A 26,361-nucleotide genomic window follows, 5' to 3' on the forward strand; every position below is an offset into this window, starting at 1 on the left:
GCGTATCCTACTGGCCGAGTTGTGCCTGCTTGAACCAGGACTTTGCTCAGGACTACGGGACTGGCATCCACTATAACCTCTGTTTTGGCAGATCGAAGATAACCAGGGTACATTTGGTAGTCTAGAATGCAGCCTGTTCTCTTGGGCCCATGCCCATAGGCGATCCTCCTTTGTGAGGGCTCTTGGATAACGTAGCCAAGTTGTGCAGCGCAAACCATTCCAAGGAATCTGTGTACCTCGAAGGTGGCGTTGGAGATGCTGCGGTTTCAGAGTCCTTTCTCCTGAAACACAAATCCAAAGTAGTTTCATAAATGTTTTTTTGCGGTCCTCCATCCTTCCTCCTCTGAAAGATGATGCTTGTCCTAAATGGGTGTTACCTCTCAAACTAAAGATGAGCACATAACATTTGTAACCACTACGAGCCCTGCCAACACAACTTATTGTGTGCTGGCAAACTTTGGCAGCTGACGAGACAACAAAGCTCATCCTCTTGTACTAGCAGATGCTGACATACAACGAAAGTAATGATTTGCTAGGAATCTTTGTGAATGGGCTCCTGATGGTACCCCTATTTGAGATCATCCTGGACCTTTGCCGATGAGTTATACCGGTAAAGTGCCTCTCCCATCATATGACCCGGTTAGGGGGAACCACACAAATCTTGACCTCGCCAGTTTGCTTTGGTTTATGGTCCACCACATTCGTGTCCGCCCACATGCCTCTCAATTATGGCTGAATCTTCCAGCTGTTGAAGCTCCACTTCTACTTTATTTTTCAATTGGAACAGCACACTGCATCATGAGGTCCGTTTCCTTCAAACAGTTCCCAGGTAGCATTCTGGAGTATGTCAATTTCCTGGCAGATGAGCGCTAAAAGCACTAGCCACAGCTCCTCTGCATGCTAGGCATCTTTGGCCTTTGGGGTAACATTGGATGTAGCAGGCGTATATGTATACTCTTGAATCACTCTTATTCTCAAAGTGTGAATGGTCTGTTTCCCCTATAGGTGAAGTCTTATTTGCAGCTTCGCCAATCATGGTGCACAGTTGAGAGTTTGGAGGTAGACATCACATACAATGGTGTTCAAGTGTCTGAGGACAGGCACCTGTTGGAATACTGTCCAAGACAGCGGAGATGAAGCACTCATTCAATTCCTTTATTGTTCTCTAGGTATGGGCTTAGTGCGGGTCCTCTTTTAGAGACCACCGTCACTCTTGCTACCTGGTTGCAGGAACTGTGTTTGGGAGGCGTTGGCCCCAACACCCTGCAATCTTTGGTTGGATTTTCTGCATTTCCCACCGTTTGACCTGAAGCTGAGAAGCCTTGTGCTTGTAGAAGGGAATTCTCCACAGGAACCAATGTCTTTACCTGTTCTTGGTTTCTCTGTGCTTGGGATGAACCGCCTCCTTTTCCACATGGTTGAAATGATGGGCAGGCTCTTACTGTGTGCACCTCTTCAACAGGTAGGGCTTTCATTGCTTCATCCATGTGAGAGGCTCTGGTTGCAGCAAGCTCATGAGATCTGGCACGCTCGAAGATATGCTGCATGGATATCTTGTTCCCTCAGTATATGGCTACAACGAGAAGCCCCTTTTGAATTATATGTGCACAAATGTCATCTTTTGTAATCTATTATGAAACCAGACTTGGTTAGCTGTCAGACAGGCGTGGAATGCATCAAGGGACTCGTAACGCATCTTGACTGACCTGGCGGAATTGGAATGTCTTGTCCTTGTTCTGATGGTGCATGCGTCTTTCGCCCATTGCACAAGCCCTTATCAGCTGGCCCTGGAGCACCCACGTACTCGGCGTGCCTGCTGGAGAGCTCTTAATGAAGGGTCTAGTGTCATTGTCATTTTATTCACTGAGGATTCTGAGTCTAAGCAAGCATGTAAATCTGATACCAATGCTGGAGAACTAATCATACAGATGGTTAAATTAGTCTTACTTGCCATAGTGACCCTTGTAAACCTAGTGCTGCAGCCCACCCTTTTGTCAGATCAGCCACATGCTGATCAGTCTGTCTATATATCCGTGATTGCACCTGACATGTGAAGCCAGCCAATTTGCTTTCTCAAATGCTGGGCTGGCATGGACAATAATGGTGTGTTCAAAGAGCTGCTTGCGCACCATTGCAGCTTCGGCCTCTGCAGAACCCCTTTTCTGCACTCATTCTCGCTGCCATGTTGCCACCTACCACCCACCATCGACTGTGACAATTGACATCTGTCCAAAGCCACAGTGGCAGCCATCTTAACCTTCCCTTTGAATAATGTGTGCATGCCATGCTCACCTGTTTGTCAATGGAATCATTCAGGGGCAAGGTGCTGGGGTGCTTATAGCCTGCCCGCATATGCCGCTATTAACGTGTTAGTCTGCGAGATAAAATGAGGGAAAGAAAGAGACAGTGATGGGCAGGTGTGGAAGAGATCTGCCGATGGGACACTGCATGCACCTAATCTTAAATTTGGTCATGAAAAAGGCCTCTGCTTCCTTTTTTACTAGGATACTCTACTAGCCTGTAGTAAGGTGGGTTGTACAAGGGCAAACTAACCAGACAATTACATAAATTGTGAACGAGGCACATTCTCCAAAACCGCATTTATGAGGTCTACTTCTACCTTAGTAAATTCACTTTGTATCAGCAACCACCACAAAGTAGTGGTTGACACCATAATCCACTCCAAAGTTTACATCCACATCTAAAGTTTTATTGTATGAATTCCAAACGGATGTATGCTAAAGGTCCATGCCACTGTATCTAGGCTATTGCTTCTCGTAAGGCAACATATTTGAACTGTTCTGAGGACTCTCCAGCTACCCAGCTAAAACCAGAATCCATTGGAAGTTGTAATGTGCCCATTGGGCTTAGTGATTAACCCTATGCCCTGATGAGACACCTGCACCCTGCCTCCTTGAAACTATCTCCAACTCCATTTGTCTGGAATGTTAAACAGTATCTCTTAATTGAAAATTATCCACCACATCTGACAGTCCACTCCCTCAGGAAGACCAGTGAAACCCTTCTCCAACATCACACAGATGCAACCCAAGGAGGCTGTGACAGGATCATAGGGACAGCAGACTTATTTTGCATCAACATCAGTCATTGGCAAAGTTCTAATGATGGTGAGCATGTGCTCTTTTCTTAAACGGATTTTGGCACTGTACTTATTTTTTGGGATATGTCTTAACTCTACTGAGGAAGCTACATATCCAGTAACTTTAAAATCTACTGTTTAATGCCTGTAAAAGCAGAAATTGAGTTTACTGTATTTATGAGATCTGCAAATCACTGTTTCGGTTTGGCACACGTACTACAGTAGTATTGTGCCTGTTGAAGTATTACACCTGTATTTTTGGCTCATTGCTTACCTGTTTTCTGTTTTTCAGCATTTCTTCATTGTGAATGAGTGCACTGCCTGATGGTCAGCTCGGTTCCTACTGGAGTTATGTGCTGCATCTTCAAGGATGGGGAGGTGGTGGTCCCAATATGTTGGAAATGCCATCGCCGTGGACAGTACATTGATCCAGAGATGAGATGCGATAATTGCCAGGAAGCTTACTTCCAGCCTGCCCAGTGTACCATAGGAGGAGACTATTTGCAATGGAGCTCAGCACAGACCATGAACGAGTGGATACGGCCACTGAGCCAGGAAAAAGCAGCACAACTGATGGATTCGGAATTGAGCACCACCATCTGTGCAGTGGACAATGGACTAAGTGATATTACTGTTGGGAGTCATAGAGCAACTGATGGGGATGTTCCTCTAAATCAGACTTCAGTCATTGATGCCGAAGGAGTTTCTGCCCTGAGTGAGGGAACGGCTTTACTGAGCCTCAAGGCTGACAATTGTGAGGGAAATCTCAAAATCGCAGAGCTCCTTGTGAATACGGATGCATGCAGTGCATCAGTTGCCCAGAATTGCAGATCAGCAACAACCGTGGAGCATGGTGAAGTCTTGGTGGGCAATCCTGTCATTCCAGGTGCACATGCAGCATCCAGGATCGAGGAATGGTTGGAGACCAGCTTTCAGCATATTGACTTGGAGATTAGGAGCTGTTCAGATGGTACCAACCTACTTTCAGAGTCCATGGATGTTGCAAGTGTATCCATGGCGGAAGAGGAGGAATGTTCATCGGAGAACCTTTGTGTTGTGCAAACCACCGACGAGAAGAGTGCTTTTTCATTCAAATCGAGACAGATAGATTGTTTGAGCAAAAACATATCATGGAGCACAAATTACTCTTCAGCTTTGAGAGCAAAAATGACTGCTTGCAACACAGGGAAATCAGAAAGTTCTAGTGAAATGTCTCATGGCCGTCAAAAATGGAGGAAACTTGCAAGTGCCAAAACTGAGATCACTTGTACAGGAAGCATCCCAGCCGCTTTGTATGGAAGGTGGGATACTGTAGGGCCTTCTAATGAAGTTCAGGAAAGTACAGATGTTTGGGTACTCCCAGCTACACCCTATAGGAATGGACTTTTACGTTTGAGTAAGGCAGAACGGGAAGTTCGTACGTTTGTTAAAAATGTCTGGGGTGTGGACTATCCTTATGTCACAGAGGAAGTGATGGATTTTGTAGAAACAAACCGGGATGAATGGCTTCGTTGCTGGGTTGCAGAGGAAATCAAGAAGAAAAGAGTCAGCCCTCACAAGGAAGATCATCCTCATTTTATGAAGGCTCTTCAGCGCCTTTTGCACAATTGGCAAATAGGCCGTAGTATCAGAAAGCATGCTGTAATATTTACTGACCCAAATGGATGTGAGCGGTTGAAGAGTGTACGGGTGACTAACTCTGGAGGCAAGAAAGTTGTGAAACCTGATCCAGATTACTATGAGTTATGAAGGGTGGTCAATGAGTTCTCCTTCTGATAAAGCGCTTAGCCTATTTTTCCCCTGATAATTTGTTCCACGCGTTTACTCCTCTTGCCAGTTGTTTGACTGTTTGCATCTGTGCATGCGGTTTTACTTCTCCCGATATCGGTCTATCAAATATGCTAGACGTAGTCATTAAATGACTACCGCATAATCTGTGGAAGTTTATGCTGTTTAAATGAGTCCCTTGTACCCGCTGTCCCTCAGGTAGCTGCAGAAATTGCTTTCTGTCTATATGAACCACCCATAATCAAGGTAACAGATAAGTGGAATGAGCATCTTCATTTTTGATCTACCATAAAAGGAACAGCCAGTTACAAAGACGTACAAGGTTTCTGTGAAATCTTTCATCTCTTCTGGCATACCCAAGAACATCCACATCATGTTCATTAATGGGTAATCAGTTAACGGCTTCTTAAATGTATTTTCCATTAATTGTTGAATCTTCAATATCCAGGGGTGAATATTAAAATGATGTACATCTGACATGGCAGGTAACAATCCTAAATTGGCATTCACTTTACTGATTAACATAAAAATCTGGGTTTGCTGTTAGAGCTGCTAGTGGTCTGTGTCCATTATATTGTTTGCTGGCTAAATTGTATCCACATTCATAACTACAGTAACGTTAAGAGAACTGGGACCCTCTGTGGCCTTGTTGCAGGACTCCACAGAGCATGACTGGTCTCTGATCCCCAGACCCCCTTACAGAAACTTATACCATTTGAGCTCTGGTCGATATACTTGTATTGTCCATCATTCAAGAATAGGCAGAACGTCTCCAGAGGAATTTGCAGCAGATAAAGAAAAATCTGGAGGATTGCGGTGTGTCCCAAAAGAAAACTGTGCAAAGCAAAATGATTAGGATCAAAGGGTAGATGCTAACAACGGACAATAAAAAGAAATCCATATAAAGAAGGGGTAGCAGAACTGTGGGATATAGGCAATAGGAATAATTTTAAGGAAAACTATGCTGAGAAAACGGATTAACCATGCTCTTCAAGTATAGAGAATAGGATGAAAACCAGGGTGGTCCCCGCTAAACCAGGCGAATTTGAAGCCGAAAATTTATAAGTCTAGCAAAATGACAGGTTGCATTGAGGAATATGAAAAAAGGAGGAATGAGATGCAAGACTTGGACAAGAAGGACATGTGTAATGGAGGACAACATAGAAGAGGCACCAAGAGAAATCTGCACAGCAATGGAAGTAGGAAAAAGTAAAACCATGCAGAAACAAGGAAAATGCAAGAGAAAAGAAAATAGATTGCAGAACTGTACGGGATTCTAAAAGTAAGTGTATTTAGTGCACAAACACATTGGGCAACAAAGTGCTGTCCAGCCTTGGCGAAAGATGGCTGTGGGGGGAAATCTCTTAACCTGAAGGCAGGTTTGAAGATGTTAAAATCGAAATATTAAGATAAAAGGGTGAACTGATTAAGAACAAAAACATAAATTGAATCTGAACAGAACAGTACGCACAAAGAGGAAGGTACCGCATGTGAGGCTTCGTTCCTGCTGCACATTTTTACATTTTTACTGATGCTTCCACCCATTTCTCTACCCAATGCGCAGCCCAAAAAGTCCCGCTTTTTCATACGTTTTCGCAAGGTTCCGTTTGCCTGCCTCCATAGGGAGTGGGCAGTAAAGTAAGAAACGGATATCTGCATTTTATTTTACGGTATTACAAATAATACTTTTTTTTTATAGAGCTGCAACTATTTTCTATAATTCAAATGGCGTGTTGGGGTATATGTAATGACATATCTGCAGAGTGTTTAGTACATTTCTAAGTACACGGAGTCTACTTGTGTTTATTGAAAGTTTTTGTTCATTGGGTTTTGCTTCAGTAAAATAATATTCCAGAAAAGAAACACCTGAGTGTTGTTGTTTTAAGTGGCATATAAACCTTGAAAGACGTACTCCTTTTGATATTCTGATTTTGGGTTTGTGCTGCACAACCATCACACTGAACTGCGTCAAGGCATGAAAGCACTAAATGCAGATTCGAAACCTATGCAGTCATATCCAATCTCTACCAAAGTGTAAAGTTCTCTAAATTCCATATATCCTCAGACCCTGGGAGATAATTGCATAAGTTCCAAAAGGCAAATCTGTGGTCTAGCTTTGAAATGAAATGTGGGAATTTCCAGCATGTTTTGGTCTTCTGACTGTAGAGAGTGAACATATCTGTAACAATGCATTAAATGTAAATGGGTGCTAGTCCATGCAGACATTTTAATACAAGACAGAGAACCTTGAAAACAATGCTACATCTAGTAGGAAGCGAGTGCAGGGACTGATGTAGAGGTGCAAAGGATGGGGAGGGTCACAAAGTTGATTGTCATGGATTATTTCCCTGGTGCGGAGAGTTACAGTTGTCCAGCCTAGAATGAATAATGGATCCAACAACTCTGCACAGCAATATTCTATGGAATGATCCTTTGTAGAAGTTTTTATAAGATCAGTTTTAGAATTTTATTTATTTTGGCATTTATAGTGAGATCTTATTGCCAATAAGCACCTAGGTTTTTTACTTTACTAGCATAGCATGTAGGTTAATTAAATTACATGGACGGCAAAGTGTGTTCAGGGTTACTTTTTCGGCCCAAAAGGATGACTTTATTGGGTTCAGATGGAGCGCGCTGTCCAGCATTCAGTGCTCAGCTTTGTCAAGAGACTTGGTTCGAATCTGGCCCATGCACTTTGACGTGAACTTGGGTATTGTCTGTGTATGAATGATACAAAATACTGTCGAACAGTCCTGTACTGTCGAACAGGTCAGTGATCTGCGGGACGCCGCAGATCACTGACCTGTTCCATTCTGCCATTTAAAAAAAGGAGCAATATCTCTAAGCATGTGCTGAAAGATTGGCTTGATTAGACCAGTGGGATAGTAAACTGGTCTGCTCCACCATGTCGAAGGTCGCCGAATGGTCCAAAATCACCAAAAGGGTCATCTGTACATTATCTGCACATTCCAAATTGTCATCCCAGACTGACACTGGGGCAGTTTCTGTACCATGTTTGGGCTTGAACCTATTGGGAACATGTCTAAAATGGAATTGCAGTCTCTAAATTGTTGTATGGTGACAGCTTGTTCAAGGATTTTTGAGAGCCAGGAAGGGCTTTTTTATTAAACTAAAGCATCTAGCAAGGTTTTTTTTTTAATTGCTAGAGGAGTAAATGGAAGTTCCATTCAGCTGTGCAGGGACTACATTTTCATTTAATGACTTAATGTAGTAATAGGACACATCGATTCAGCAAATTGTTTAGCAGATAAGGCCGGGAGAGCATCTTCTGTGCATGGTGTAAAAGGAAAATCTCATCTGTAGACAGACTAAATTCCGTTGAGGAAGAATAGTCCAATGATTTAATTAGAAAGGACTAATGTTCATCCCTACATCCTGGGTGCATTGATTGTTGACCCACGATGTTCGTGAAAATCTGTAATTTTGGATGGGCTATTGGAGTATCAACAAGGGGCCTTGTGTGACCTTACAAAAGGAAGGAAGGCTGGAACTTGCCTTGTTTAACATGTGATCTTAGTTGGCACACTCTGTTGGCACACTCTTGCATCCTCCAGGCGTTCATTATCCTGCAACTTCCTAAGCCATCTGGCGAGGTTCCTTAAAATTAGAGCGTTATACTGTGGGTCAGCAGATTGAGCACAAGCAGACGGAAATCCTAAACATTGGACTATGTATCTTCAAAGCACACTTAACCAAAGAAAATGTTCCATACGATTACCTAGGAGCCAATGTCTGCTACCGTTCAAATGTCCAATTAGCTTTGTGCCACAGATTTGTGAAGCTCTGTAGTCCTGAAATGTGTGCGAAGTTGGAAAAGCTTCTCTTTTGGCGGTTACATGACCGGAGCCGGGGACTTGCCAGTATTTGCCAAATAGTGGCAATGAGAAGTGCCATGTGAGGGGTGTCTGAAGTTCCATACAGTTGCTGATCCATTGAAGGGAGGAGAAAAAGGTGTGGAACCGCAGCTTGTACAGACATCGCAGGCAAATGTGCCAGCAAGCCAAGGTCGAGTGAGGAGGTGGAATGTGGCACAGCGTGAGATTGGCAAATAAGGGTCACATCACTGAGAAACGGGAAGGTACCATGGAGAAGAGCCTCTGGCATGGAGAGCGTTGGTGCCAAGAATGCACGCAACACTGCAGAATACACACAGCAGAACCTACACCACCGTCTTCACCACAGCCCCACCCTCCCTCACATCCCTTCTGGCCCAGCTTTCATAGTCCTTTTAAAGGCAGGTGAACAGAGGCCTGGAGAAGTGATTAAGATTTATCTGGAGGGAATATGTAGAAGGTGGGCTGAAAACAGCTAGTTATGTCCTAGTGCTCCTGCAGTATCTCTTCTCACAATGCCCCAGCCATCCTAATGCCCTACCACAATAAAATCCTTTTGTGCAGAATCCTTTTTGGTCTGTGATGAGGAGGAATGCTGTTGGTACCTAAATCCCTAGTTAGCAGGGGTAAATTCCATCTTAGTTTATGAACAGTAACCTTCACAATACGACAAACACTGAACAACTCTATTATGCAAATTGAACCCGCTGTAGTCTTTGTTCGCTTCTCCACTGCAGCCACCTATATATCACTCTAGCATGCCTATTGCCGTCTTTTAACTTCACTGCTGCATCCATGGAATTCTTTGCACAGTGAGGAAATGTAGTCTGTTGTGTGAAGTGCTTGTCAGCTGTGCTGTGCAAATCCCTCATGTGGCTTGGATTTATTCTGCAGAGTCGTCCTCCTGTGTAGTGGGCAGAATAGACTTGTGCTTGGTGTTTCTTTTTATTCCCTGTGAATCAAGATGGCTGCCTCCAATGGTGGATGCCATGGCATTGATGTAAATTGTAGCATGCTGCAGAGCTCGCTCCTGCCTCTGGATGTGTGCTGAGGAGGTGTGATGTGAGTCAGCCTGCCGGTCCGATTGTGTGGCATTGTTAAATGCCTTCTCCTGCCCCACATGGAAACCATTTGCGTAGCCTTGTGTCGCCACATTCCGTAAACAATCTGGGGAGGATCAGAACAAGGATGCGAACGACATTTTTACCCGTAATGTCTACCTATGTCTATGTGGTGTTCCATACCTATTGTACTAAGGTGCCCGTCGGTCAGAGTGAATGTCCAAAACAAGGCCATCCACTATCCAAATCTAACCTATCAGACCCTACCACTAGTATAAATAAGGCCAGGAGAATGAATCCCTTTTCCTCTGTGCTGTTTCTTTATAGGGGTTTTCTTGATTGTTATTCTGTTCAATAGACTCATATAAATCGTCTCTGCTTATCCTTTGGACTACGTTATGCAGTTCCTTTAGGGGACTGGTAGCTTCCTGGTCCTCTTTCTTAGAGATTATCCTTGTTCTGCTCAAGTTCCATCTCTCTTGTAGGCCTCGAGAGCCCCTTATATATGATTCTCATGGGAATTCTGGTTGCTTAACTCCCATTCCTAGTTGACCAATTTTCTTTCATTTATGATATTTATCTTCCCGGCCTCACGGGTCTTGACTCCCCAAATGGCCCTGTTTTCTATTCTTATCTTCTGGATATGGGTTGACTTTTTCGTTTTCCCAAGGCAATACGTTTCTATCTCTACCACTCTCATTTGTGCGTTTTCACTTTATCTCATTAATATAGTCCGCATTCATCTGCTTATTTTTAATATTGTTCCAATTAGTACTGAGGTGAGTTTTGATTAACTTGTACAGCGTCCCTTTTAACTTTCTGGTATTACCTTCTGTCTTCTGGGGTAACGTTGCCGGTACCTGCAGGACTTTAGACACTCTGCTTCTTGGTTGCTTTGCAGTTCCCTTTCAGCAGCATCTTTTTTCATATGCATCCCGCTCAGCCATGTGGATAGAATTGTTGCCAAGACTCGCTTCGTTATTTGCTCCCTCCCGCTGGTGGTGTCTGCATCGTTATGCAGGCCGCCTGTCCACTGTTGCTGCATGGTCCTGCCACCACTGAACTTTTGGTTCCAACTTGTTTGGATTCCCTCTGTTCTCACATGCCATTCTCCCAGCGTTTCTCGTTCTGCGCTGGCTCTGCCCTGGCTTACATGGGCTCTGTGACGCTCTGCCTCCTTCCGCTTTGTCACGTACAGGGGCTTCCCCTTTTATTCTCTGCTTCTCCAGCATGGGGTCTGGCAATGATTCACATGCTCATGAATATTCCCTGTTATCAGGCTGGGAATCCTCGGTAAAAGAAAGTTTCACTTTAAAACTGTATGTCTCCTTTAAACCAATCTCTGTACTCTGGGTCATACTGTTCTGGCAGCCATCTTCAGATTTGTACGGCACACTTCAGTGTTGGGAGATCTTGAGCTCTTTGAGCTATTTAGTATTTTTTCCCAGATGTCTTTGCGGAAAGGTTTGATTTTTGTTTTCAAGAGCCTGTGTGCTCTTTTCCTCATCGCCTGGCAACGGGGATCCATTGTCGGTGAACTTTTGCGCCACTCAAGCGCAAAGATTCGTTGAAGTTTCCAGAAGGCCATCTTGGGCCTACTTCGCGCCCTCTGACCATGGCGGAGGAGAAGGAGGGAAGGACCCTCTTCAGGCCCTGCACCAAATGTGGGCTACAGAATTTCTTTGGGAAGACGAGCATGTGCAGTGTCTTTACTGCCTGCATGTGGTTCACAACGAGGATGTGTGCGAGATATGCCTGGGTTTCTCGAAGACCAAAAGCATAGCAGGCTGGTGTGGCTCAGTTTCAGCAAGGATTCTGTCCCATGCTCCGAGCAGGGGCATGCCTCACTCGGGACCGGCCGGTCCGAAGATCAGTCTTTTAAGTCCTTTGAGGTTGCCCCATCAGTGGTGGTCCAAGATAGGCCAGGAGCTGCAAGTCCGAGTCCACCGGTTTGCTGCTGCTGCGGATCCCAGGTTGGATAGGCCACTATTGCAGTCTGCATACATAGATAGCCTGCCATCGAGCTCCTCAAAGAGCAAGTCGTCCACCCCAGCCAAGTTGCGGGAGAAATCAGAAAGGCGTAGACTGGAGGAAGAGAAGGCCGCACAGCCCAAACAGGCTAAACAGGCTCAACCAAAGTCCTCGTCGGCCACTTCGTTGACATCTACTGTGATGACCACAGCAGAGGTGGGAGCTGACCCTATGAGGGTGGCTCCTGTAGAGCAGAGGGAAGCCCTGCCCCCATGGCATGATACGGCAGCAGAGGCACCAGCGAAGGCTGCAAGTACACTTGGAGGGGTAAAGACACTGGTTCAGGTCCCGGTTCAAAGCCCTCAGCGAGGAGAGGGGTCGTGGGGGGTAAGCAGGCCCAAAACAGCCCTCTAAGGTTGGCATTCAACTCATGGACAACAACCACCAAGAGTCTGTTCATACAGTCCACGAGGACGATGGTGGCACAGGGCCTAGTGCTCTGTTATCCTCAGCCAAGGGACTTTTCTGTGGATATTCTGTTGACTCTCCATAACCTAACCGTAACAGATTCAGCAGAGGTTGCCACCGGCACAGGCTCCTGATCAGCCTCCACTTAGAGAGCGTAATCCGAGGCCTCCACATCAACCTCCTCCACCATGTCTGGCCCAGACTCCTCCAACGGACCCAGATACGGCCACTGGTACGGATCAGGCCACGGCCACAGGAACCAACAAAGAGTTTGTCCTGTTGGAAAATTAATCTTTGGATGCTCCTCATAGTTTCTCAACTGGACGAGGTGGGATCGTTCCACTCCATGATCTCCAGAGCCTACGATGTTCCAGCTGGCACACAAGGAAACCAAGAAAGAGGGTTTCTTGTATCGGCGGCGTGAATCCAAGAGGAAGACTATCATGGTGGTACCCTTTCTGGACATTATTTTGGAGGCGGGCCTGGCCCTCATGAAGAACCCATGCACGGCTACAGCCAAGTGAAAGAGGTTGAAGTACAGAGTCTCAGACTCCGTGCCCAAGTGTCCTGAGGTCGCACCCGTCGCCGGGCTCGGTAGTGTCAGCTGCCGCAAGGAAACGTTCGGCTATCCCTGCCTCATAGTCCTCAGTTCGCCCGGACAGTGAGGGAAGGATAGACGCCATTGGGGAAGAAAGTCATTTGCACTTGCGGTATCCACAATCAAGGCGGGCAACGCCCTGTCTACCATGGCGCGGTATGACAGGGAGCTGTTGTACAAACTGGACCTGATCTTGGAGTTCCTCCCCGACGACAAGAAGATGGAAGCTCTCGCCCTCTTTCATAAAGAAGTGGCGTCGGACCACGCCTTTACAGTGGCAGTGGACATCGCCGACACAGAATTCTGGCAGATTGGGGGGAGCGGGGTGCGGGGGTCAGCCTGCCTTTGACGCGGATGGTTGAAGGCCGTTAACTTTCATCAGGACGTTCATGCGAAGATGCTGGACATGCCCATCGACAGCAAGAATCTGTTGGGAAGGTGGTCGACGAGTCCCTCCAAGCCATAACCGATGCGGAGACGGCACGTTCCCTTGGCACCCTACAACATCGCTCGTCTTGCACCTCCAGGTGAAAATCGAGCAGGTTGTCCAAAGGTCTCTACACTTCCTCCACAGGAAGCCTACAGGGCACGCTACCAGGCCAACGGTAGCAGAGGCCAGAAATGCTGTTGCCTGCGGGGCAGTGCCGCAAGCCTGAACCGGCCAAGACATCGGGCCCCCAGTCGTGCACCCCTTTGGGAGGCCGGCTGACGAGGTTCATCAGCGAGTGGAATAAGATCACCAACAGATTGTTGCTGGACGCTCTTGCCCAGGGGCACACCTTGGATTTTGAACGCAGGTGCCCTTGTGTTCCACCAGTTCCCCAACGGGAGCAGCACATGCCTCAACTCCTGGAAGAAGTGCGAGCCATGTTATGGAAAGGGACGATGGAGATTGCTCCCCAACGGCTCCGAGTTTATTTCAGGTACTTTCTAGTGGGACAGGGCGGTTGGAGACCCATCCTGGACATACGCCATCTTCACAAGTACCTGAATTACCCAAAATTCAGGATGGTCACGTTGCAACACGTGCTGGGCCAACTGGAAGAAGAGGATTTCTTGAAATTGTTGGACCTGGAGGATGTGTACTTCCATGTCCCCATTCACAAGAAACATCGAAGGTTCTTACGGTCCATGGTGCAAGGCCAGCACTACCAGTTCAAGGCCCTACCATTCAGCTTAAAATCGACCCCAAGAGTGTTTACAAAATGCCTGGCCGTGGTGGCGACCCATCTGCATCTGTAGGGCATACACACATACCTGGCTGATTGGCTGATACACACTCTGTCTCGAGTGGGCCGATGAGCACACGAAAGACTGTCAGACTACTGGCAGAGCTGGGATTCTCCGTGAACTATCCAAAGTCCTGCTTGACGCCATCGCAGAGCATACTGTTCCTCAGCGCCAGACTCAGTGGCGTATGGCATCGCCCTCAGAGCAGAGGCTAGCACCCATTCACAGGAAGGTGCAACTACTGTCGGCATAGACCGCCACGGTGCGGTTCATCAAGTCGCTACTGCGCATGATGTCATCTACAGGAATTCATGGATGCGCGTTGGATACAAGTGTTAGGAAGTTTTATGGGCCAGATCGCTCTTAAAGAGGAGTTCGGTGGGCAATAGTTGTGGACGTGTGTGCTCCCACATTGCCCAGGGAACAGGATTTCAAACCCCACCATACCAGGAGACTGTCACCACGGATGCCTCTCTGGAAGGTTGGAGGGCTCACGCCAGAGGTCTGGCTTCAGGAGGAGAAAGATCTTCACATAAACATCCTAGAGCTACGTGCAGTGTTCTGGGCCTTCAAGTCTCCTACTGTCTCTGAAGGGCAAGGAGATGAGGATCTTCACGGACAACACCACCACCATGTTCTAAATCAGGAAACAAGGGGGTACTATGTCTCAAGTGCTCTTTAAGGAAGCTCAGGACCTGTGGCACTGGGCCATCGGCCAGGTAATGTTCCTCGTCCCTCTCCACTTGGCAGGCGTGAAGAACCATCGCAGACTCCCTCAGCAAGGAACTGTGCTCCTGCCATTAGTAGAAACTTTGTCCGGATCAGGTGAATCGCCTATTCGTCAAATGGAGCAGACCCTTGATCTTTTCGCCACGTCAGCAAACTCCAAATGCCAGTAGTTTGCCAGCAGATTCCATCAACTGAGGAGCTTGCGAAACGTGGGAAGGTCTGATTCCTCTCCTACTACATGTCGTCAACACACACGATTGAGTACTGCAGACCAACAGACAGCTATACTTACAGCTCAGGGTCACCTGCTTTTATTCAAACACAGCAGTTGAGGAAGGTTGGGTACGAAGCCCAGCACCTGTCCACCAGACTCCCGACGGAGAATAAACCACGTTTTATTTTTTTACATTTTTTTTTTTGGAAACTTTATTTACAAAACTATAAAATCACATACATTACAATACACTCCATAAGACATTTAAAGTACTTGAAACCATCAAAACACATTTTTTTTTAAAAACAACTAATTACATTGAGGCAAATAACCACACATAGCCCTAGCCTAATTCACCACATCCCGAGTCACCTCCCCCCAGCCCCTATTTACATAAGTACAACACCAAGTCTAGTATAGCTGAAGAAATTTACCCCAAATTTTCTCAAATAAAACCAATTTCCCTTCCCTTCTGTAAAGTGTCCTCTCCATAGCCGCCAAGTCATGCATTTCAGTCAACCATGTCTCAATATTCAGAGTCAATACCGACTTCCAGTTCCGTTGGGTTATGAAGACTGTCCTGAAGAAAGTGGGTAAACCACTGGAACGGGTAGACTAAAAACTGTGGAGGGTAAGGGTCCTACCATGGTAACAGTTTTGCTTTACTCTTGGTGTGGTCCCTCTGCTATCTATAGGGGCGGACCCCAAAGAGTAATTGCCATTTTTGGTTTTCATAAACACCTGTACATGAATGTTGTAATCAGCAACTTGTATGTATTTTAAGTTTTTTCTTTTCACACAAAAGATGGGAGATATTTAGTTTGCCTATAGGTCATTAAAATTGTTACGATTCCACAAATGACAAACTGAATTCACGTTACAATTGCCCATTCTATCATATTTTTAATAGATATTTGAGTGTGAGTGACGGATAAGGAATAGAGGTCTACCCTGTTTACCTTGTAGAGTTGCTGAATACTTTGATGTTTCTCCATTTGGTTACTGTAGACACACTTTTATAGCTCTTCAGATTTGACAAGTATGTATAATTTAATATTCCAGTCCCACAGGTCGGTCTTTCTTTGGAAGTGTATCTTTAGCGCATCATAACTTGAACCACATTCAAAATGTGGTATCCGCTCTGAGTCCTTGAAATCTTTGCCACGATTTTTGTGTTCTGTATCATAACTGTCCCCTATTGCTTTAAGCATAGGGCATGTCGGGGGAAGTCTTGCATTTAATCTATAGCTCTCCTCTCTTTTAACTGCTGAGTACCTAAGGAAATCAGACTTGACTCTAACCTAAAGGACTCAATAGGCACAGAGCGAGGCAATTTTAGTACTCTGCGCCAAAAAAATCCTTCCAAACAATTGAGCAAGGCAACATTGCTCATAGTTGGGGCCTCTAGTCCATAAAGCACAGCCAGGAAATAGCACTGTTTGTAAAGTGTCCGGATGGGTAAGCGGACATGCTTTTCTGTCTTTGGCCTCTATTATTTATTGATATCCACCCTTGTTACTAATTTTGCGGCCCAGATAGGTGTAGCTATCCACATCAATTCTTCCCTGGGCAATAGTCCTTTCCAGCCTATGGACCTTTTCTCCACTACCAGCATGGTCTTTGTTTTGCTTACATTTTGGAGCTAGCTTATTCTCCATAGAGCCTGCATATTCAAGCATACTTTTCATACCCCTATATGTGTGATCAAGAATCACTAAGTCATCTGCATATAGCATACTTGCGATTCCAATCCCACCCACCTTCGGGGGACAGTTTGCCCTGGTCAAGTCGAAATGGCAAGTCTGCCAAATACAAATTAAACAGCAGGGGAGCCAGCACACACCCTTACATGACTCCTCCACTGATCCTAATCTGTGTGGACGTACGCCTCTCATCTAAACGTACTCTGGTATTGGCATGCAAGGGTTTCAGTACGTATAAAAGCCAATGCCTGCCATAGTATGGTTGACCCAATCAAAAGCTGATTGAAAGTCTCATACAGCTGTGCTCTATGCCTACCCACAGCACCATTTACTAATCTATCCAATAGGCTTATGTTGTGAATCGTATACGATCCTGGCTGAAACCCGTTCTGATAGTCAAATAAGATACCCGATACCCTTTGCCTTTACCCAGGTCTGAAGTTCTTTTAACCCTTTAAGTGCCATGGGTTCCCCCCGCCCTCCAGTGCCAAGGCCTTTTTTGGTGATTTCGGTATGTCGCCATTCAACGCCTTGTAACATTTTTGTTACATGAGATATCTCGGCCAAATTTGGCCCCTTTTTTCCCCCACATGTAGGAATCCTAGGTTATTGTAGGGGGGTGAGAGAAAAGGGCGAAAATGTTGGGTTTTTTCAAAAAATGCCAATAAAATAATGTACAAAGAAGCCTGTGGTTTTTTCTTTGTAAGAGCTAGGAACAAATGGTTTTCTGTGCTGAATTCCCCAATTGCCCGGCTTTCAGGAACAGGTTGAATAGAAACGAAAGAAAATTATTTTGATGTGGTTATCAAAACGTTTTGTTAGAGGAAGGCGATTTTGGCCATTTTTGCCAATTGAACATTCGTGGACGGAATGGAAGACAAGGGTAGGAAAGACGAATTGGGAGGACAGAGGCATACATATCTGAAAAGTAGACAAAGTTTAGGAAGGGGTGATTTGCGCAGGTCAGGCAACAACTAGGTAGGTGAACATTGCCGAAAAAAAGGTGTGTGGTGGACATGGTTGGCTTGGTACGGCAATGGCTTCTATGAATTTTGAGAAAAACAATGCTCTGCTACATTCCCCCGACTCTTTCAGTGAGGAAATCACACATTTTTTGGCGTGTTTCATAAACAAGCAATACCACAAGCCAAACACTGAGCCATGGTAGACAGGAGTTTTATGCTTACGGCCTGAACAGATGTACTTGGGCATGTGTAAATCAGGAAAACCAATGTTGTGAGGGACGGTAAGCATACATTTTCGGAAAGAGCACAGGCAGACCTTTTCAAGGATAGGTGACTTTTGCAGGTTACGAAAGTGTATGGTGCCTAAAGCAGCGACTAAATGTAGGGCACGTTTGGGAAATGAAAGGGTTGTGACACTAAGGGCACCAGCAAATGTGTCGAAACATTATGAAAACCACACAAACATAACAAATGCCATACCTTCCTGCGTTCCCACACATGTCCTGATGAAAATGGGACCTTACATGTGTGGGTGCACCTACCTGGGGGCAAAGAGGAGAGCCAAAAACGTGGCTAACTCAGTCTTTTCTGACAGCAGAATTTGATGAATTTCATGGAAGGGTGCACCATACAGATATGGGCCTAGGGTGTCCAAGCCACCAAGGCAAACAGGGAACCCCATGCGTTTCCGAAAAAAGGACACCCGTGGGAATCTGCAGAGGTCTGACTTGCACATATTGGCCCAGAATGTATTACCCAGAAAACCTGGCAAAGTCTGAAATGTGGCTGAAACCCCCCCCCAATTTCTGCACATTTCACTGGCTCACCCACCAAAACACGCCGCCAACACATGGTCTACCTTCCCACGTTCCCACAGGTGTCCCGACGAAAACGTTACCTCACATGTGTGGGTGCACCTACCTGGACGCAAAGGGGAGAGCCAAAAACGTGGCTAACCCCAAGTCTTTTCCGACAGCAGAATTTGATGAATTTCATGGAAGTGCACACCATACAGATTTGGGCCTAGGGTGTCGAAGCCAGCAAGGAAAACGGGGAACCCCATGCATTTCCCAAAAGAGGACACCCGTGGGAATGCAGAGGTCTGACTTGCGCGAAGCAGCTCAGAATTTATTACCCAGAACCCCAGACAAAGTGAACATTGTGTTTTTTCCCCGCCAAATATCACACTTTGTCGGGGATTGTGGCTAATAAAAACTGGGGCAATTTGCGCAAGGCAGACCTCTGTGGATTCCCACGGGTGTCCTCTTTTCAGAAATGCATGGGGTTCCCTGTTGTCCTTCCTGGCTTCGAACCCCTAGGCCCAAATCTGTAGGTTGCCCACATGAACAAAATGTGCTGTGCCGAAAGGCTTGGGTTACCAGTGGGCTACCCTTTTCCTTTTGCGCCCTGGTAGGTGCACCCACACATGTGAGGTACTGTTCATCGGGACACGTGTGGGGACACGGGAAGGTAGGCCATGTGTTGGTGGTGGTGTATTTCGGTGGGTGGCCAGAGCGATATGTCTAACAATTGTCTTAATTTCCAGCCAATTTCAGAGATATTTCCCTCTGTCCACTCACCGAAACACGTCGCCAACAACAGATGTCATACCTTCCTGCGTTCCCACAGGTGTCCTGGCAAAAACGGTACCTCACATGTGTGGCTGCACCTATTGGGGCGCAAAAGGAAAAGGGTAACCCACTGGTAACCCCAAGCCTTTCGGCACAGCACATTTTGTTCATGTGGGCAACCTACAGATTTGGGCTTCTCTTGATTCTTAGTGTCTTCCTGTAGTTTGCTATAACTACATCCCTAAATGCGTCTGTATGGCTTTTTCTTGCAGGTCTCTTTATCTGCATCGATGGGGTAGACAGAGGTTTTGCCGTTCTCTCCTTTTCTTGCATCCTTTTTCTGCCCTCTGTGCCTTTATCAACCACCAGCCTGTTGCTGGCTCAGTGTATGACTGTATCATAGGCCTGGTACTTGTCCCTCGTGTTGGGACTTGTGTTCTTGTCAATACAGTCTGTTTTATTTTTCAGTTCCTCGTGCTGTTTCCTCGCTCTAGCTATGTACAGGAATAAAAGATCTATTAACATTTGTGTCTTTGCAGTGAGTTTTTCTGCAGCCGCTTCTGTCTTCTTAAGGGCTTCTGATATGACTGCTTTTGTTGGCCTTTCTCTTGATTCTTCTCGGTTTCTCTCATTATTTTCTGGGACTGGTTGTTCGGTAGGCAGTCTCGTCTTCTCTGTTGATTTTGGTTGAGACTCTGCGGTCATTGACTCTTGGCCTGGTTTGTGTGCGTGTAGTTGTCAGTGCTGTGTTTTCATCTCGTGCTGACCCTGTACCCAGCTTTTTTTTTTCATTCGTTACCTCAAGTGTGTATGTATCACTGCTAATTACATTCATTTTCAGTTCATTTACCTTACCATCAGATTTTCTTGGGACTGGAATAACTATATAGGGTCTGGGTGCTTTTGAGGGTTTCATGCGTACATCAGGTGGGTGCACTGAAATTGGAACGCTTCGTGTGTCAATAAAAAATGCAGTTCTAATCGTTAATGACAGAAAAATGACAATTATGATACATAAGTACATCGCAGTTCGATAGGTGAGGCGGCAGCATTTCCTTCCAGAGAAGCGGGGGTGCCCCTCTGCTTGTGGGAGGACCAGGTTACTGTTCTGGGCCCCTATCTCAAACATTTACCAAATGTCAATGTTATCGCTTTTCCTTACTTAATATCGTTCTTTTGAACAGTTAGTGTCATAAAGTGTCAAGTGCTTCACACGTGTTCCCCCTCTTGCGGAAGGTTATCGTCTCTTGATACAGGACACAGTTCCTTTGCTAATATGGGAAAAATAGATTAGAATACTCCTCTCGATAAGTCACTTTTACTGTGAATCTTCAAAGTAGGTGAGTTCCCAGTCCACCCCCCGAATCTGTTTCAGTCCGGAGGACATGCTGGACACTGGTCAATGTGAAGAAATGGGGGGAAATGTCAACAAATACAACAAAGGTTTTGATTCTGCTTCCTCGATTTGTCCCTCGGCGGAAAGCTTCTTCAGAATCTCCTCAGATACTCTCTCTGAAAGTTAAGAGCTCCACTTGAAACATTATGCCATGTAGGAGCATTCCCATCTGTGCGGCATTAGCTGGATCTCTGATGAAGGTGAGGACGTCAACCTAGATAGGTCTCCCCACCATCTCTGGAAAGTCAGTGACTAGGCGAAAAAGGACATTATGTGCCAGTCTGCTGTCCTCGGGTGACAGGGACATTTGCCCTGCTTTGCTGGGTTCAGGATTATAGGCTCTTCTCTTGATGGGAACAATGCTTGCACTGTCCAGCTGCGTGGAGTGTGACTAAATAACTAATTTTGTTCAGCAGTTGGCTCAAATGTTCAGTGTTTGCTGGATCTCGAATAAAGGTCAGAGTGTCTGTTCTCCCGACAATAGATGGACAGTCTTCGATTATGCGAATGAAAAGCGTATTGATGAGTTCATCTAGAATTGTCTGTAGTGGGAGCATTTGTGTCCTTTTCACTGTTCTCCGGGAGTAAAATGAAGGCTTCCGTGATGACAGTAAGCAGGTGCCAGATTACGTTCTTGATGGCAGGTGACACTGGTGACCCTTCCCACCAGCGACGGATATGACACTAACACTAAGTGGAAGTAAGTATGTAAAAAGTCCTTGGTCAAAGTTTGTTATAGTCTTTTCCTCAACAAGGCTTAAGTGTGATTTGGTTCAAAAGTTTGTATCAACAACGTGCTGTGGCTTACATGCGCAATTATCATCTTCACCCTGCAACTAGGATGCACAGAGTGTCTGTTTTTATGTCCTTATCCACCTTTTTGCTTGGAGGAAATGTCCAATTTAAGCCACAATTTGCGAAAGGGTTCTGGTCTTGTTTTACTGCTCGTGTTCTTCTTCCTCGTCATGGATCTTGTCTGCACGTGCTGTGGTTCTTCCCTGTTGTCTGTGGTCTCTTCGCAATGGGGTGCAGGCAGGGCGCTTTCTCCGATATAGGGCTTAATGTCATTGAGAAAAATCCATGCTCTCCTGCCCTGTAGTTTCACAGCTGACGGAGTGCAGTCCTCCACGATGAAAGGACCATTGGCTCGTCCCACCTTTTCCTTGTATAGTTCTTTACCAACACAGTATCTCCAGGGAAGACGAGTGGAACATGTAGACCTTGAACTGGGTCTGTTGCGGCGTCCCCCTGTGTTTTGTGTTGTGCTGCACCCTTTTCATCGTCGTTGCAGCTGGTCTGAAATTGCAGTGAGGCTGGATGTCATGCAGTTCAGGTACCTTTGCATTTCGGATCCCAGGACCTCTCGGGTTGGCTGAGCATCACATCTAGCTCTATCTCAAGGGGTAAGGGGAGTCTTCATCCTCCTCCCTGTGACTATTTTGTGTGGCGTAAGATGGTCAGAGCCTGGTTGGTTCCAAAGAGCATACAAAGCCAATGGAAGGCAGTGCAACCATCCCCTCTTTAGCGTAATCTTAAACTTGGCTATCCTTTCCTTTAACAAGCCGTTGAGCCTCTCACAAATACCATTACCTTCTGGATGATACGCCGACGGGAACTTATGCTTTATACCAAGCAACAAGCTAATCTGTTCAAAGACTGCATTTACAAAATGAGCCCCATTATCTGATCTCATTACTTCACACACCCCCCACCTAGGGAACACTTCCCTCACTAGGAATTTGGCCGCACAGGTAGTCTGGGTGTGTACATGGACCTGCTTCTATCCATCTAGAGAATGGACACACCACGACAATTAAGTATCTGTACCCGTTGCATACTTGAATCATGTCGATGTAATCGACATGCAGATGCTGAAAGGGCCCAGTTGGCCTGGGGATAATTCCTCATTACTTTTAATGTGTGCCCAGCAGTGAATTATTGGCAGAATATGCAGTTCACCATAAGGAATGCAACATGCTCAGCTAAATTCGGTATGAACCAGTCTTCCGCGAGCGTTGCTGCTAGATTTTCTTTTGACTTATGTATCGGGTAGTGTAACTGTTCTAAAGCTATTTTTAGCAGGGCTACAGGCATTACTGGTTTACCAGTGCTGTCTTGCCACCACAATCCGTCAGAGGGGTTTAAGGAACACCCTCGACATTTCCACAGGTTCTTCTCGTCCTGTGGTGCCTCCCCTTGAAGCTCCAATAGTTGCGTCTGCCCCAGATTGCTATAGGCTTCAGGTGTGGTTCGTACCACCATCATTCTCTCGTGGGTGCACGCCACTTCCACTTCCATAACCGTCTCACTTTTGGATACCATACGCTTGGCTTCCGTGTCTGCTGCATGGTTTCCGTGTGACACAAAATCTGTCCCCTTTGTGTGGGCGGCGCATTTCACGACCGCTATGCCCACTGGGAGCTGTAGTGCCTTAATCAGCCTGTCCAATAAGGCTGCGTGCTGCACTGGTATGCTGTCTGCTCGGAGGTAGACAGACCCTCCTTTTCCAGCGTGCTAGGCCTGCGTGCACTGTTGACGTCACATAGGTGGAGTCACTGTACACCGTCACTTCCTGGTCTGCATGATTTTCGATGGCGAGTATCAACGCCAATAATTTTGCAGCCTATGCTGAATAATGAGATGGTATTCGTGCTCTTACGAGTACTCGAAATTCTCCATTTACTATGTTTCATTACGGCAACCCCTGCGTATCTTTGCCCATAACTTTGTTCGATTCTCGAAGAACCATCAATAAAGACGATCTCTCATCATGCCAAGGCATTTTCTTTTACCCTGGGGATTTCATCATAGAATTCTTCATAGTTTGCACAGTCATGTATCGGCTCTCCTTCAGTGATTGGCTCAGCTATGAACGTGGCTGGGTTCACTGTTTTACATCAGACTATTTTGATCGATGGATTTGATATGATCACTTCATACGCAGAAGCTCTCCGAGATGTCAATGCGCTTTGGTTTCTCTAAAATGGCAAATGAGTGTTCGACTTACGTCATGGAACATCCCATGACAATGGTTGTCTCCTTCTTTGTGGCGAACACTGCAGCAGCTAAACTTTGTTTGCTTGGCATTTGACCTTTCATTACTGGGTCCAGGTTCCCACTGTAAAAGGCCATGGGGTTGTACCCCAACAAGGTTCTTTAAGCGAGCACTGCCGTCATAACGCTGCCGTCTGTGTGCGAGAACAGGTAGAATTCTTCTGCATAATTAGGAATTCCGTGAACTTGAGCGGTACAAATCGCTCTCTTGAGTTCTGCAAACCCTTTTTCCATTGCCTCAGACCATTCAATCTTTTCCTTTGTCACCTGGGCCTTCTTTAGGGCCTGGAGTTAAGGCTTAGTATACGAGCTGTAATCGAAAATCCATGCCTTAACATAGTTGCACAGGCCTAAAAAGCCCTGCATTTGCTTTGTGTGTGGCTTGGCCATGTTCAATATTGCTTCAGCCCTTTCTGGGGTCACTTTTTTGCCTTCAGGTGAGATTAGTTGGCCTATGTACAGCACTTCCTGTTGACAGTCTTGTAACTTTTCCTTGCCAAACTTGTATACCTTTTCAGCCAGTATAGTCAATAGCTGGACTGAATCGTGTCTGCACTGCTCTTCTGTGGTACTGCATGTCACTTTCTAATGCAATATTGTTCAGGTCCATCTGTTGGACTCTATTGAAAATTGATGGGGACTCACAGTACCCCTGTGGCAACCTCGTGCTTTTCAGGCACACTTGTCTGAACATGAATGACGTCAGATCTTGTGAGTCACGGTGCAACGGGATTGAGAAAAAGGCTTTTTTCAAGTCTATCACCGTGAAATATTTTGCTTCGACGGGTATATTACATAGAATTGTAGATGGATTAGGGACTAAAGGGAACTCTGCGTCAACAATGTCATTTATTGCTCGAAGGTCCTGGATTAAACGCCACAACCCTCTTTTGATTTTTTGACCAGATAAATCGCTGTGTTACATGGACTCTGACGTCACTAATATGCCCTGGTCCATCATGGTGGAAATTGTTTTCGCGATCCCTTCATCCGCCTCTCTGAACATGGGATATTGTCAGGCTCTCGGTAAAATTGCTCCTGGTTTCAGTTTAATTTTCACTTCTCCCACCCCCTTCAGGAGGCCTACGTCATAGGGTCCTGTAGTCCATACCGAGACAGGGACTTTAGCTATATCCTCATCAAAATATTTCGAACGCTTCAGCGCCACAATCATTCTCTGAGGCACTTCTCTCCTGATCATTTTTACCCAAAATACAATACTCACTTCCACCCTAGTCTCTTCTGAGTCTGGCTGCTCTTCAAACAGATCGTCATCGGTGATGTCAGTCACTCGATACCCTTCTTCAAAGGCAATAATCGCACACCATTGTCTGCCTTCATCATCGTAACCTTAAACCAATGCTACTTTCCCTCCCACTGTGGCTGTGTGTATCTTCAAGGGAAATACTTGTCCACCCTTCATGCATAGGTATTCTAGGTCTGAATAAAAACTCATCAGGGGTTCTCTAGTTCTATCTGCGAGGCCTGGCAATCTTGCCATAAGCACATGCATGCCATATTGCGAACACTTGTGGCTCTAATGGTATAGCTCTTATGGCTATATGTCCTGAGTATGTGCTAATCATTTTGCATACATTTGAGTAGTGCATTCCCGGAGTGGAGCATATTATGCCCTCCGTGAACAAAATCGTCATGTACAAATTTTGTCATTAAGTCTCGACCCAAGATGTTTACCGGGGTCTGACGCGAATACAACAAATTCATTTTGCACTCTCCTACGGAGACTGGGAGTACGTCTGTAAAGGGAAATCTACTGTGAGCTCCTGTGAAACTCTGAGTATCTATGGCCTCGCCGGACAAGGAAAACTTGCCTTCTCGTATGCACGAGCGTGTTGCACCTGTGTCAACTAGGAAGGAATATTCTTTACCCCCTATAACGACATTCACCCTAGGTTCCCTATGAGGGTCTGGTGTCACTGATAGGATAGAGCACATCAGGGATCCCAGTGAGCTGTCCTAGTTATATATAAAGTTCGGCCCACTGTGCACTTGCGGATTTTCCCCGTTCCCAGTGTTGCCTCCCCTTCCGAGTTTGACCTGAAAAGGTTGTGGTGGTGCCTGTTGGGATTGCCCTTGTGGCAAATTTCCCATGTTTGGTGGTTGTACCCCTTGTTGCGGATCTTGCTGCACGCCTGGCGCGTGATGCTGCACCGTGATTCTGTGCACCGCCCTGTTGTGAGACTGCAGGGTGATTCGCCGTGCCTGCTCCCATTCCTTGGCTATTTTGCCATGCGCCTTGATTTCTGCACGTGCGCGCCAAATGCCCTGTCATTCCACACAGCCAACATACTGACGGTGGTCAAATTATTTGTCCATTTGACATATCTGGATTACCCATTTGCATGTTTTGAAAGCCTCCTTGATTACCTTGGAGACCTCCCTAATTGCTCTGCCATCCTCTTCCTCTAAAACCTCTTCCCTTTGGATGAAATCCTACGTTACCCTGGTGGTTCTGCTGTGGATTAGCCACCTGTTGCATGTTTTGTTCAGCTAGGTTAGTTAGCATGGCTCCTTCAAGAGCATACTTTGATCATTTCTTTTGCACCAGCTTCGCTTACTCACCCTTTCGAGTTGCCTCCTTTTTTCGATTCTTTTCTTGTAACAATCTACAGTAATGCATGATAGTTAACTGTATTTC

At 45.9% G+C, this 26,361-nt stretch overlaps 1 protein-coding gene across 2 annotated transcripts in view; it reads left to right on the forward strand.

Annotated features, from left to right (window-relative positions):
• The window catches only part of LOC138453050 (uncharacterized), a 275,851-nt gene extending 269,143 nt beyond the window's left edge, over window positions 1-6,708 (forward strand). For both annotated transcript variants that reach the window (XM_069605506.1, XM_069605507.1), the window contains exon 2: window positions 3,393-6,708. In XM_069605506.1, the coding sequence (XP_069461607.1) occupies window positions 3,425-4,849 (1,425 nt within the window). In that variant the 5' untranslated portion in view covers window positions 3,393-3,424 and the 3' untranslated portion in view covers window positions 4,850-6,708. The remainder of the gene's footprint in view (window positions 1-3,392) is intronic.
• The last annotated feature ends 19,653 nt before the right edge of the window (window positions 6,709-26,361 follow it).

Source organism: Ambystoma mexicanum, chromosome 4p, assembly GCF_040938575.1.
Source record: "Ambystoma mexicanum isolate Mex_15411 chromosome 4p, UKY_AmexF1_1, whole genome shotgun sequence".
NCBI lineage: Eukaryota > Metazoa > Chordata > Amphibia > Caudata > Ambystomatidae > Ambystoma > Ambystoma mexicanum.